The sequence below is a fragment of the Ostrea edulis genome, chromosome 4 (assembly GCF_947568905.1).
Source record: "Ostrea edulis chromosome 4, xbOstEdul1.1, whole genome shotgun sequence".
In the NCBI taxonomy this organism is placed as follows: domain Eukaryota; kingdom Metazoa; phylum Mollusca; class Bivalvia; order Ostreida; family Ostreidae; genus Ostrea; species Ostrea edulis.
In genome coordinates, this window is record NC_079167.1 from 4779102 (window position 1) to 4794556 (window position 15455).

General features: G+C 36.0%; 2 protein-coding genes across 6 annotated transcripts in view; one reads left to right on the top strand and one right to left on the bottom strand.

Moving 5' to 3' along the window:
- LOC125670216 (CD82 antigen-like) overlaps positions 1-8379 on the top strand; it is a 24385-nt gene extending 16006 nt beyond the window's left edge. For all 5 annotated transcript variants that reach the window (XM_048905268.2, XM_048905266.2, XM_048905267.2 and 2 more), the window contains 3 exons: positions 322-461; positions 5121-5204; positions 6387-8379. In XM_048905268.2, coding sequence (XP_048761225.1) covers positions 322-461; positions 5121-5204; positions 6387-6431 — 269 coding nt within the window. In that variant the 3' untranslated portion in view covers positions 6432-8379. The remainder of the gene's footprint in view (positions 1-321; positions 462-5120; positions 5205-6386) is intronic.
- Positions 8380-8572: 193 nt separating this feature from the next.
- On the bottom strand, positions 8573-9049 carry LOC125668844 (uncharacterized). Its single transcript, XM_048903279.2, has one exon. The coding sequence runs from the start codon at positions 9047-9049 to the stop codon at positions 8573-8575; it is 477 nt and encodes a 158-aa protein (XP_048759236.2).
- Between the last annotated feature and the right edge of the window lie 6406 nt (positions 9050-15455).

The window sequence follows — 15455 nt, forward strand, 5'->3', positions numbered from 1 at the left end:
TGGGGCCATAATAGGGACTACGGTTTTACATGCAAATAGATATGGAAAATCTTCTGATATGGACCAAGGTGACTCAGGTGAGCGATGTGGCCCATGGGCCTCTTGTTTGGATGAGTTCTTTGGGGATATAACACTATTTATTACTGTAGAACAGATCTACTTAATGTTTATTTTGGTGGAATGGGGCCTCATGTCTTTCTTGCATCATACATATGTAGTTTTTAAAGTTCAAATTATGAAGACATAAAAAAATATGATATGATAGTTTTAATGCTTGTTACTTCATGTTTTATTGTACTAGTTACTTATATCCATTTTTAGATGGGAGTCTGGTGCCAAAGAGCTGCTGTGAACCCAACAGTGACATGGAAAGGTGCCAGGGACATGTGTCCTCCAATGCACCCCCATCTCAAATCCCTCCAGTCATTAACAGCCCAGTCAATTATACTTTGTACACAACAGTAAGTCTACACTTGGATCTCTGTCATTTATACGACTATAAGCGAGTCACAATATTTTATGAAGCCTTTTGTCTGACAGTGTCTGTGTTGTAGACATCCCTTCTTAGCAAAGCACCATGGGGGAGATTGATTTCAGGATATTTTCTGTGAATGAAAACTGTGCTTGCTCGTGTATTGAATCATTTAGATATACTGTAGATTCATTACTTTACGCTATTACTCAATATGACAAAATGACTCCTATATACAGTATGTCAAATGGTGTGAACATGAATTTGTGTGTGGTCTGTTAATCAAGAATTCTTACATGCATTTCAACAACAGAAAAATAAAAGCGAATAATTTTATTTGGTGAGTGACGCCTCTCGCAATATTACGTGATAATAAATTCCTCACTTATATTTTAAGAATGTACAGTGATTATTTAAGAATGTACAGTGATTATTTAAGAACTAAAAGACATTCACAAAATATTCATTATACATGGATTTTCAGACATTGCTTTATAATTTACACCATTCATATATACAAAAATTTTCTGACAGAAATTGTATTACAATATTAATAATGTATAGATACCTTTATATGATCAGTCATATCCCATATTATGAACCTTTAGATAAAGAAGAAGAAAAACAAACAAAGAGAAATGAGTTGTGTCATACGATGCAACTCTTACACCAAAAAATAGGCTATTTTACAAATAACTGAACTGTGATTATGGGTTCATAAGGGACTTGTCACTTCTACACACACAGTCTGATACTGTGTATACACGATGATCAGGGTCTCAAACTGTAGGCTACTTTATCATATAATATTGTTCTTTAGAATTTATTTGGATTAAGATTATAATAAAATCTTGATAATGGACATGTGAGTAGAGAGGTGTTAAATTACCTATTTATATCCAATTAAGAAGAAATGCTACACCAGAGAAATTTGATATGGAATGGATGGACATACACTGTATGTAGGATATACACAACTATATTTTGAAAATTTTAACTAAAATACAGTTTTAGTAGAAAGTAATCTGATAGAAATTTAAAACCCCTGCTGGACTCAAACCTGCAATCTACAGAATAGCAATCAACATGTTAACCTACTGAGCTGCTCAGCTAGGCAATTAAATCTACTAGAAAGAGACAAATATAGCGGATATTTGTATTTTCATTTATGTTCTAATAGGAAGTCAGTCATTATAACGATGTAGTATACCTCCTTAAATTGGATGGGTATCGGTGTAATCAAGCTGCCATTACCTCTGGTTTCAATGCAATTTATTTTCATGTTCCACTAAACAACATAGAGAAGATATTATAGGGTTATTGAACTCTTATTGGTGAATATTGTCCGAGTTGGGTTTAAAAAATTCATTAACTTTTTCAAATCCAATAAGTGCCAATATTCACCAAATAACTCCTTTATTTTATAGGTAAACTATATTTCAGTTGTTTTATGTTGATGATTTATTCGTTTTCTCTCCAAGTTAGAAACTGAACCATTATTGGCACAGTGTTAATGTTCACCTAACTGCATTGATTTCAAGGGAGAGGAGGGATCATTTCAGTTGTGGCTTGCGACGATGTGATTAATGCTAGTGAAATGTTTCAAATTGTGAATAATATATACCAATATATATACACAATGTTAAACAAAGAGTACAATGCAATGCGAGAGTGTACAGTTTATATCCTTTTAACCTGGAAGGGTATTACTCTCTTGTGAATTATATTTATAACCTGGAAGTTTAACTCTATTGTGAATTATATTTATAACCTGGAAGGGTAACTCTCTTGTGAATTATATTTATAACCTGGAAGGGTAACTCTCTTGTGAATTATATTTATAACCTGGAAGGGTAACTCTCTGGTGAATTATATATGAATTTGGCAAGATTACTGATAATAGATACCTTTTATATGAAAAGAAATTTTAAAAATTTAAGATATTTGTTTTCTTTTTATATTTAGAAGGGAAATATGATTTTCTGCTTTCACTAAGAGCTGAACAAGTTATGATAAAATGAAAATCCTCCCAAACAAGTACAAATTCTCTGATTTCTGGGTTCATTACTCAATCTGCCTGTCTCAATTGGTTATCTGTTCTGAATCTTGTTAATGTAAAAATAATATTCCTTAGTATTAATTAATCATTCAGAATTTGTTTAATAACATTAGTTGTTTGTTTTTTTTCATTTTCTACATTTTGTAATAACCAGATATAGTTCAAACCACATTCTTGTAAAATTATCTGTATACATCTAATCCACATTGTCTATTGATGAGTTATATAAAAATTTGTACTAAATTCTAGACAAATTTGTGTCTACCATTCAATAATTTTACCCAGAATGTAATCATTCTCATATTGACATTTACACAATGGATATCTAGCAAGTTCCCCTATAATGATATAATTCAGGGTAGATGTTTTTAGATTCAGTATAAGTTTACAAAATTTTAGATGCAATCTTGATGATGTTTAATTCAAAACCCAATGATTTACAACCGTAAAAGAAGTATTGGAACAACCATTTTATCAAACGTATCAAGTTGACAATTGATAGATAAATTCAGTTAACCCATTCTGTTTTCTTGTTTTTTTAATGCTCCCAGAATCGAAGATTTGGGGGCATATAGTTTTTGGTCTTAAAAACAGTCCAATTTTTGTTCGATTTCGTCAGACAAATAGCTTTACCCATTCACATTTTCTTGAATCAAAATATCTTTTAAATCATTAAGGTATATAAATGCAAAGAGAAAGGGGAGACAAATTTTAACCCTGCTTAATGGTATTTTGACAAAAAATATTCAGAATAATTATTATTGGGTAAAATTCTAGATTTACAACCATTATACAAGTTAACAATAACATTCAGGCATTTTCCTGTTAAGTGATATTTCACAAATTTTTTCCATAATCCCATCCACCACAGTTTATCGAATGCAACCTTGAAGTCAATAAGCGCACAATATAATTTCTTTTCCTAAGCTATGACAATTCAATCAAGGAGTACATTACAAACATGTTATCAACTGTAGAGTATTGTGCCCTAGAACTAGTCTGATTTTCCTTGATAAGATCAATATTAATATCAGCACACCATCTACACAAAATAGATGTAAAAACTTTTCAATGCTCAATGATCAGGTCTTGGGTAACATCTCTAGTGTGAAGTTGTGACTGGTGTTGTTCACAGTTTGTAAACACTAAATGATATTTTGAACAAGCATCAGATACAAGTTTGATTGCTAGCTTTTGTGAGAGTCTCCCTTTTATATAAAAAGGGTTGACATGTACAGTGTATGACTTAATCAGTGATAGTCCATATTATTATGCCCCCCTTTGAAAAAGAGGGGGCATATTGTTTTGCACCTGTCGGTCGGTCTGTAGACCATGTGTTGTCCACTCAATATCTTGAGAATCATTCACTTGATGATAATGATATTTCATATGTGGGTTAGTTATGAGTAGAAGAGGGTCCCTATTGTTTTTCAGGTCAAAAGGTCAAGGGTCAATCTACTCTGGACATAGGAATATAATGTCCGCTCAATATCTTGAGAACCCTTTGCTTGAAAGACATCAAACTTGGCACACTGGTACATCCTAAGGAGTAGATGACCCCTATTGATTTTGAGGTCATATGGTCAAAGGTCAAGGGTCAAACTGGGCATAGGAATATACTGACCATTCAATGTCTAGAGAACCCTTTGCTTGACAGACATCAAACTTGGTACGCCAGTACATCTTCAGAAGAAGATGACCCCCATTGATTTTGAGGTCACATGGTCAAAGGTCAAGGGTCAAACTGGACATAGGAATATACTGTCCGTTAAATATCTCGAGAACCCTCTGCTTGACAGACATCAAACTTGATACACTGATACATCTTCAAGAGAAGATGACCCCTAATGATTTTGAGGTCACATGGTCAAAGGTCAAGGATCAAACTTGACATGGTAATATACTGTCTGCTCAGTATCTTGAGAACCCTTTTCTTGACAGACATCAAACTTGGTACACTGATACGACTTCAGGAGAAGACGACCACTATTGATTTTGAGGTCACATGGTCAAAGGTCAAGGGTCACAGTAGACAGGAATATACTGTCCGTTCAATATTTTGAGAACCCTTTGCTTGGCAGACATTAAACTTGGTACACTGGTACGTCTTCAGGAGAAGATGACACCTATTGATTTTGAGGTCGCGTGGTCAAAGGTCAAGGGTTAAACTGTACATAGGAATATACTGTCCGCTCAATATCTTGAGAACCCTTTGCTTGACAGACATCAAACTTGGTACACTGGTACATCTTCAGGAGAAGATGACTACTAATTATTTTAAGGTCACATGGTCAAAAGTCAAGGGTCAAATTGGACATAGGAATATACTGTCCATTCAATATCTTGAGAACCCTTTGCTTGACAGACATCAAACTTGGTACACTGATACATCTTCAGGAGTTGATGACCCCTATTGATTTTTAGGTCACATGGTCAATCCACTCTTCACATAGGAAGATATTGTCTGCTCAATATTTTGAATTGATGATACTACTCTGAATTAAATGATGTGTGTGTGTGTGTATAACCCTTTTCAATTTTGCACCATGGGGGGCATATGTGTTTTACAAACATCTCTTGTTTCTGTAGGGATGCTATGACCAACTTGAAGAATATATTCAGCAGAATGGAATTATCATTGGCACAGCAGCTATTGTGACGGCTGTTTTCATGGTAAGATTATTTTTAGCCGAGTTGCAACAAAGTTGATAACTCGAAAAGTTTACAATCTAATCAAATGAAACTTTTATATATTTTTGGGTACCAGGTAAGGAAGACCCCTATTGATTTTGGAGGGAAATGGTGAAAGGGTCAAGGTCACAGTGACCGAATATAGAATGAAAATTTCAGAAAAATTTGGTTTCCGGATTATAAGTCTGAAAGTTTAAATCCGAATCGAATGAAACTTTAGTATATTGTTGGGTACCAGGTAAGGAAGACCCCTATTGATTTTGGAGAAAAATGGTGAAAGGTCAAGGTCACAGTGACCGAATATAGAATGAAAATTTCAGAAATATTTGGTTTCCGGATGATAACTCAGAAAGTTTAAATCCGAATCAAATGATACTTAAAGATATTGTTATGTACCAGGTAAGGAAGACCCCTATTGATTTTGGAGAAAATGGGTCAAAGGTCAAGGTCACAGTGACCGAAAATAGATTTAAAATTAAAAAAAATAATTGGTTTCCGGAGGATAACTCGAAAATTTGTAATTTGAATCAAATGAAACTTGGATATATTGTTGGATACCAGCAAAGCAAGGCCCCTATTGATTTTGGAGAAAAAAGGTCAAGGTCACAGTGACCGAAAATAGATTGAAAACTTCAGACAAATATGGTTTCTGGACAGTAACTCGAAAAGTTTAAAACTGAAATTAGTTCTTTACAATTATAAATATGCCACATCATTCCTGACTTTACAATGTATCTCATGCAACTCGGCTCATGCACCCCTGGGTGCATATATTGATTTGTATTGTTTGTTTTGATTTATCAAGAAGAGTTTCCAGTCTATAGTGTATTCTGTTCTGTCCATGTGTTTGTAGTTATTGTTCCCTGCTCTTTAAAAATGCAGGGACATTAGATTTTGCCTTTACATTAGTCTGTTACAAAAACTCTAACCAAGTCCATACATTTGCAGATACTTTTATTTTAGGTTCCATGTGTATAATATATCATTAGTTATATGGGTTCTTGGCAGGGTATCTGGACTCATTCCCTGTCAATGTTTATATTCTACTGAGCCTTTACTTGTGATAATGCCTTTTGATGCATATGACACATGCAAAAATACCTGAAGTGGGAAGCCACAATTCTTTGAATTTGCTTGTAATGTTCTTATATTGTAATATTTCAGCTTGTGGAGATGATTCTTGGAATAATAGTCCATCGATCCTCCTGAATTTCAGTAGCAGACTTAACGTTTGCCTTTGCAGATTTTTCTTAAGCAAATTTCTGTTTTTGTTTTCATCTGTGATAGATTTTTGTTTCACTTTATCATCTGTCTTTCTCAACCTTATGACCGTGAGTGATGTTTGAAACATGTGTTTAATGCTAAAAACCATTTACCTATCTTTATTATCCTTATGACCTTGAACTTAACCTACAGTTAAAATGTAGCAGAAGGTGACACACATGTTCTTTGATGTTCATACATTTTGCTCTTTAGCGGCTTAAGTTAATAATGCAGTTTAAAATCATATTCAGACAAAACTTAATTTTTGAATTAATTACATTTATACATATCAACAAATTAAATGAAAAAATTATGTATTTATACTACTTAATATATATACTTGCACGTGTGTCTTTTTAGATGGAACCAAGAAATTGGTTTCCAATTTTTTGTTGTTGCTCATTTTGTAATATTCCAAGACAACTGTAAGATGTCACAAGATATTTATATTCTTAAATTATTGTTTATCACAGATATCATGAATGAGGTATGGATTCTCTGTTGAAATGCATGCCTCCACCTTCAGAGAATTGACAATTTTTGATAAGAATATACTGTGCATGTATTGTTTTTGCACATCTTGAATAATGATGAGATGGGGACTGTGTCTCAATTTGCTTTGAACATATCCAAGGGTTTGAATTTGTAAACTTGGTGATACTGTATTTGATAAAAACTTGCATTTGAGCAATGATCTGTTTACTTTTAGATTTGTCTCAAATATTGCTTGATGTGTATTTTTGGTATTAAAACTGCATAATAAATTACAGTTTTGTAAGAAATCAGAACCTATGATCAACTCTCGACTTGATTTGAAAGAATACTCAATTTTTATTTATAAAATCGTGTTGTCCTACTTGTGCTTTAAAAGTTTAGCAGGCCAGTAATGATATGTATTTGTGTAATACAGTGACAATAATTATGAAATGGTACTACACCACTACCGGTTTAACCATGTAATGGTATGTACCAGTGCAATGATTCACCAAGAGAAGTTGAAATGTGATTTGCCTTTTGCAGTAGCTCTATGGATGGCCTGCTGACATTGAAGCATATATTCTTTTAATCTACACATTATCATCTAGCTCTGAAGATGCATCTGGTTCCTAAACAAATCTCCTTATCACTGTAGGACCGTGACTTGAAAAATCAGTGATATCTGTCAAAGTCCGAATTTAAGAATTAATACAGTTGAAGTGGGTTAACCTAGTACATGAATTTTATTACGGAATATTGTAGAAACACGAATACTATTTAAGCGAGAGTTAATGTTGTTTATTGTTAGAATGGGCACCTATTGTACTTCTTCCCAAATCTTCCGTAATGAAATGTATATGAATTGTCTAATCTTTCTAAATAACAGGGGTTCATTGTTATTTTTGTTGTTGTTTTTTAAATACAATTGTATTTCAATTAGTTGCCACTTGGGCATTTTCTGATTACTTTTTAAATTCTTTTTCTCTCAGGTATATATAGATCTGTATATAAATTTATTTTAATATTATGATTCATGCAGTCATGTAAATAATTTTTACTTGATGTGTTCTTTAAATTTGAAATGATCTGTTTCCCTAGTGAAAAAAATTGTATACATGTTATGTTTGAATGTATTGGCCATTTGACGCATTTGAATGGATTCCAGTATTAACATTTAAGTGGTTCATATTAAGTTATACTTATTTTGTACAGCAATAGAATTCATTTTTAATTCAAAGGAACATTCTTAAGCAGATTCAGAATTACTATATCTATTCATTATCAGTGAAGGATAAAGTTGTGCGTCTTTATTTTATATCTATTAAATCTGACATTTTGAGGCATTACTTTTTCTTTCACATGTTTTGTAATACTGTATCTGTAACGTTATTGGTTTTAATAAATCGTATGAATATCAGGTCTTTTTATGCTGATTGCTGTGCCACAATTCTAATGTTGTTGTTGTCGGTTCCTTTTTATTTCCGTGCAGAATTACGAGTATTGTCCACACTAGTGGGCCCCCTTCCAGGTATTTGGTTAGCTGCACGAATGGCAGATCTCACCTCAGATCTCCATTTTTTCTGGTCTTGAGGGTTGGCAGTAGAGAGCTTTCATTCTCTACGATCTTTCTCCGTCAGCTCTCTCCATGATAGCATTGGCCGACCAACTCTACATCTCCCAGGAACTTGTATATTTAAAGCGCACTTGACTGCACTGCTGGATCTGACAATGTGGCCATACCAGCGGAATCTCCTTTCCCTTAAGATGAGGTCGAGGTCATAGATGCCAAGCCGCCCCAGCAATTCAGTTGAACCTACAGTGGCCATATCTTCAGGCTTGATGTTACAGATCTGTCTTATCATGGCCCTGTCATTGCGCAGTAGGTGATGAAGATTTGGCTTGGTCAGTGCCCAGGTCTCACTGGCATGGAGCATAGCGCTCCGTACTCGGGTGTTATACACTCGACCACAGGTCTTGTATGACAGGTGGCGTGATGTTAGGACTGGTAGCAGTTCCTTGAACTTCTTCCAAATGGTCTTCCCACGCATAGTGGTTGCAAGGTCACAGCCATCAGCTGCGGAAAGCATGTCTCCGAGGTATTAGAAGGAACCTACAACCTCCAACTTGTCCAGACCAACTTGGATATCACTCTGCGGCCTGCTCTCATGACGCGAACACAGCTATGAGCAATGTATTGTTTATTAACAATATGGTCCAAAAGTAATTGGTGTGTGTGTTCACTCAACAAAGTTAACAAATAATTATAATTTTTAGCTCACCTGAGCTTTTCTGATCACCTGTTATCCATCTTTTTCACATTATTGACTTCTTCAGAACAACTGGGCCAAACTTGGCAAAAAGCAATCTTGGGTGAAGGAGATTCAAGTATATTTAAATAAAGGGCAATGCCCTTCTCCAAGGATGGCTAATCACGAAAATGCAAAGACATGATTGATTGTGTATTGTTTAACATCCCGCTTGATAGTTTTTCGTTATGGAGACATCTAAAATATGCAAAAGTAAGGTAGAGTCATTTAAAAATCTTCTCAACAACAACTGGGCCAGGAAAGTTAAAATTTATATGAAAGGTTTTTTTTTCAAGTCATGGCCCAATTAGGGTGGGGCCACATAGGAGATCGAAAGTTTTACATGCGAGTACATGTATATAAGGAAAATTACAGTATGTTTTAAAGCAAGATTTCATTTGTTTTTTTCACTATGACAGTCCTCCTGAGATGTGACGGTAGATTTGCAACGGTCTAGTCAAGCTAGAAAATCTGTCAAGTGCAACAATCACATCTGGGGTAAAAAGAAAATGTTGCAGATAAACTGAGAAATTCATGCCAGCTTTTATCTTGGCCGAAATTCGGCTCGATTGGATAATTGGGAATGACGCATTTTCAAAGCAGTGTAGTGCTATGATTAGTCATATCAATTTGCGATGCGACAAACAGTGCAGCTAGATTTAAGTTTGTCCTACTCATGACCCCCAGGGGTTGGGAGGGGATACCATAGTGAGATTAAAGTTTTACATGGGGATATATAAGGAAAATGTTCTAAAAATCTTCTCGGGAACAACAGAGCCGTGATTAGTCATATTAATATGCAAGCATCCCCAGTACAGGTTGTGTAGACTATGATTCAAGTTTCAGGCCCCTAGAGTTACAGCTACAATAGAATAGTTTTACAAGGGGGGCTTTTTTCTAGAGATGATTATATATAAAGATGTAAGCATCACCAAGTACATGTAGTAAGGATGTACATCTGTTTAAATTACGACCCCATGGGGTAGGATGGGGCCTCAATAGGTCAATGTTTAATGTGGTAATATCATCCTCACAAGTGCTTTTGTGATTACGTACACTCCACACAAAGTGCGGAGCATACATAATCACAACCTGAACTTGTGAGGATGTGTGGAGGGTACCTAATCACAAAACCTGGACTTGTGAGGATGTGTGGAGGGTACGTAATCACAAAACCTGAACTTGTGAGGATGTGTGGTCAAGGGTACGTAATCACAAAACCTGGACTTGTGAGGATGTGTGGAGGGTACGTAATCACAAAACCTGAACTTGTGTGGAGGGTACGTAATCACAATTAAACATTGACTTGTGGGGATGCGGTAATGTATGGGGGAAATCTTTTAAATTCTTTTTTTTTTTTTAAATATCATCAGGGTCATGACTAGTCATATTGATATGCAAGTATTGCAGATTTCATAGCCCTAGAGGGTAGGACCACTGTTGTGTAGTAGTCTTTCCCCCTAGCCATCTTTCCCCCGGAAAAATGGCAATATAGTAGCCCCCCCCCCCCCCCCCCCCCCCCCCCCCAGGAAAAATGGCTATATAGTAGATCTTCCCCCACGGAAAAGTGGCTTTATAGTAGGATTTTCCCCCCTTTTATAGCCAGATGATCTCCACGGTAAACCTACTATATAGTAGATCATTCCGGTTATGTTTACGGCGGACCATTCCCATATTCTTTCCATTCTGAAATTGATCCTTTTTTGGCTATTCATTTTCTTTATATCCTAAATGGATAGTTAATTTCCGAATTCCCTTAATTGGGATTTTTGGAAATATATATTAATTCAACAAACATCGTTTAATTCATTCAGTCGAATGTTATGTAAAACAATCATATACGTATTTAGAGTGTAAAATCAGAATAGTTCGTGCTTTTAAAACAGCACCTATTTAGGCAACTCAGAATTTGTTAATTAAACGGATAAGTTTTTATCGTACAAGGAATCAAAATTGACTATCTCCAATTGATAAACACAAAAACTTTTCATACAGATAGTGGAGTAAACTAAATTGTACGATTCTGTTGGTTGCCTACTCCTGATTCCAAATTGCGGCTACTAAGGAATCAACTCGCTCTCTCGCTAGGACATGATTCGTTAAACCTCATTAGAGGAAGTAGGATTTTTCAAATGAATTAGATGTTTTTGAGAGGAAACTTTCCTCCCAGCTGTTCTCGGGTCATTGGTGGATTAATAGATGTGAATATGTTATCGATATAATCGTAATTATTCCAGGCGGTGCAACTCAGTCCCAGCTGTACTGTCAGTACTTTGATTTATACATGTTCGTTTACATAATTTCTCCATAGATGCATGAATTTATTTTGAATCTGACAGATGGACAATTGTCATCATATTTCATTCCTATACGAAGAATAATCTGGAAAAGTTTTGATTTTTAGTATGCATTCCTAAAACGTTTTTAGCTCGCTCAACTGAGCTTTTCTGATCACCTCTTGTCCGTCGTCTGTAACCTTTCCACATTTTCGACTTCTTCTCCGGAACCACTGGACCAATTTCAACCAAAATTGACACAAAACTACCTGGGGTAATGGGGATTCATGTTATTTAAATGAAGGGCCACAGTAACCAGCAAAGTAGTAAAAATACATTGACGACTTTTCAAAATCTTCTCCAAAACCACTGTGTCAATTTCAACCAAACTTGGCACAAAGCATTCTTTGATTAAATCTGTTTAAATGAAGAGTTATAGGGCCTCTACAGGGGGGTATGATAATCAAATAATGAATTTTGTGTTGTTACCTTTGATTTTTTTTTTTCTGAATTAAAGTCAGTGGCGGGTTCAGAGGGGGGCGCAGTTTATTTTGTAAACCAGGTTGCAGGGTTTCAGGATAGGGGAAGGGGGGATGGTCAAAGAGAGTTAATGTTTATAATGCTTAAAACCTTATGTCTAGTTATGTTGGTGTTATATGAAAACTAGATAAATAAGAAGATGAAAGATGAGGTGATCAGGATGCTGCCTACCCGAGTAATACTTTGGGAAAGACTTTGCTGGAGGGGGATGGTGGTGTCTGAAATTCCGTCTATTAATCTGCCAAAATATATTGAGATATTGAACACTGAATGCTTTTGTAAAGAGGTTACATAATGCAGTCTACCATATGTTTCAATTGTAAAGGTTTTGGGGGATTGTGCATATAAGAGCCTTTCAGACAGGTCCATGCATGGGCTCAGGTGACCGCCAAGGCCCATTGGCCTCTTGTTAATTCAAGATATCGATACAATTAAGACTGCAGAACATCATTGAACATAAAAGATTTATTCTGATACAAATATAATTGCAAGTGGGCTTACTCCTTGTTTTCCACAAAATGCTTTTTATGAATTTATATATAATTTCGCATGTTTTATACTTTCTCAGTAATACCGTTAACTATGTCTCTAAAATGTATCTCTTTGAAAATACATGTATCTACATTCAAACTATCGGCAACATACACTCTTCGATACTCAGATCTATGCAATATCAATATTTGTTGTACAAAGCCTGATTGACTTTCCACAATCTGTTTTCTAAAATCAAAACCAAAAACGTGAGGGGGAAACCCTGCTATGGGGGGAGATCTTCTATATACTATATAGTAGACTTTCCCCATAGGGAGAAAGGCTACTATATAGCCATTTTTCCGGGGGTAAAGCTACTATGGGTGAAAGGCTGCTATACAACACCACAATAAGGAATAAAGAATTTCACATATGTCAATGTATGGGGGATTTTTAAAAAAAAAAAGAAAAAAAATCTTAATCCCAAGTGTAGCAGGGTCATGATTAGTAATAAGTAAACATCCTCGGTTCTGCAGATTCAAGTTTCTTCAAACTATGGTCCAGTGATAAGTCGTATCCAGTCAGCACGGGTTCAAAGTTTTCCGTGGGATATATTGGGATTACTTTAAAACAATGACCAGTACAATCATTCTCAGTTAGTGCATATTCAAGCAAGTTTGTTTGAATCATGGCCCCAGATGGTAGGTTTGGGCCACGTTAGAGTGGGGGGGGGGGGGGGGGGGGGGGGGGGGGGGGGGGGGGGGGGGGGGTGGGGCTTTTACATTTGAAGTATACATTTTTATCTTGAAAAAAAATCTCAAAAACCACTGGGGCAATGGATAGTCATATTGCTATGTAAGCATTTCAACGTAGTGCCGATTCACATTTTGACAAAAATCTTTTCAAGAGCAGCAGAGCTACACTGTGAAAACAAGACAGAAAAGACCGAATATAAATCACCCCCTTGTTTTCACGGAAATTGCACTAAACCATAATAGATCTATAGACAAACGTCAGTCTAATTAAAATCAGATCCTAGGATGCGCTCACAATCGCTTGTACTCAGAGTATACGGGGCGGATCTAAGAAGTCTGATTTTAATTAGATTGAGACAAACGTTCTCCAGTCAACATGTCAATTCAAGTTTTTAATGGACTCTAGGGTTAGTCTGAGGCTGAAATCAGGGATCAAATTTTACATGATACGATAAATATAAGGGGAGTCTCTTAAAAATCTTCTCATGAACTGCCAAGGCCAGCTCATGTTAGTCGTATTGATACTGCTGGTCCGCGGTAACTCTGGTAGAGCGTTCGCTTCGCCATAGGAGGTCGTGAGTTCAAGCCAGCTTGTACCATGGCACGTCAAACCTAAAACGTAAACAGGTAGTTGTTGCCTCTTTCGCCAAACGCTCGCATTTAGAAGTAAGAATCACGGGTCTTTCGGATATGACCTTGAAGGGGGTCTCGTGTCGCGGCAGGCGTTGGCACGTTATTTAATAACCCTCATTGCTACGTTCGGTAAGCATACGTTTAAATATGTGGTACTTCACCTTCAGCTGTTACGTCTCAGTACAAACAACCATATTGATACCGAGGCATATATACCCATGTTGTGTGGATTCAAGTTTGATTAAATCATAACTCCATGGGGCTAGGTTGGGATCATTTATATATAGATAAGCATTGTCCATGGGATTATGGCAAACTAACAACTCAACTTTATGACAAACAGGATGATTTCAGCTTCTCCATCGTCAACTTCCCATGTAGTAATATTCCATTATCACCTGCATATATGGTGTTCAAATATCTCTCAACTGATTTGATACGCAAGAACTTGTTCGGCGTATGGTCAGTTTTTAAATCGAGGCAAGCTTCTGACAAACAAGTTGATGGTACAGGGGTTTCAACAGTCTTGTTTAAGCATTTCGCAAATTCTGTGGTCGTTATGACGGTCTAGTTTGCCAATACAACCTATCATTGGGTCAAATGCTGTCTGACGTGTTTCATACCGATTGTTAGGCCGTTCGTGACACACTGATTTCACTACGAATAACTCGTTTACCTGATCAGGATATAGGGCTCACGGCGGGTGTGACCGGTCGACAGGGGATGCTTACTCCTCCTAGGCACCTGATCCCACCTCTGGTGTGTCCAGGGGTCCCGTGTTTGCCCAACTATCTGTTTTGTATTCCTTGTGGGATTTATGAGATTGATCACTGTTCGATATCTTCACCTTTCAGAGGGTAAACAATCTTATAAAGAATAGCATCTAACGACTAGGTGATGTAGGTGAGTGGTGTGGCTCTTTTGGGTATCTTGTAAATGACAAAACCTGAACGCGGTCTCTCTGCTTGATCATGCGAGCGAAATTCAGCGTTTTAGTATTAAGCAGAGAAAGAATTGAATGAAACTATGATATTGCATCACTCAAACGCATACTCTGTAATTTCTTGCAAAAATTTCTTGTTAATGTGTTTGATGCGCATATACAATCTAATTATAATCAGACCTTCTCTAACCGTTACACTGGAGCAGTGTTATACTGGAGCAGTGTAACGGTTAGAGAAAGTCTGATTTTAATTAGATTGTGCGCATATACCACCTTACGTCACAAGGAAAGTAAAATAAAAATTCTAGTCTTTTGTAAAATTTGAACATAGAGAGGAGAGCTTTAAAGTAGATGGGGGATGTTCCTAGTTCATTTTTAATGGCTAAATTTGAAGCTTTTTTTCTGTACACTCAAAATATTTTTAATTATTAAGTGCTGTATATTTTCAAAGGATAGTTGGTCACAATTGTTAATGTTAATATTAAAGTTTGAAATCCAAATTTCAGAACCATATAAAATGATAGGTTCGATAAGAGCAGACTAAAGTTTTAAAAGAGTTTTTACAGATA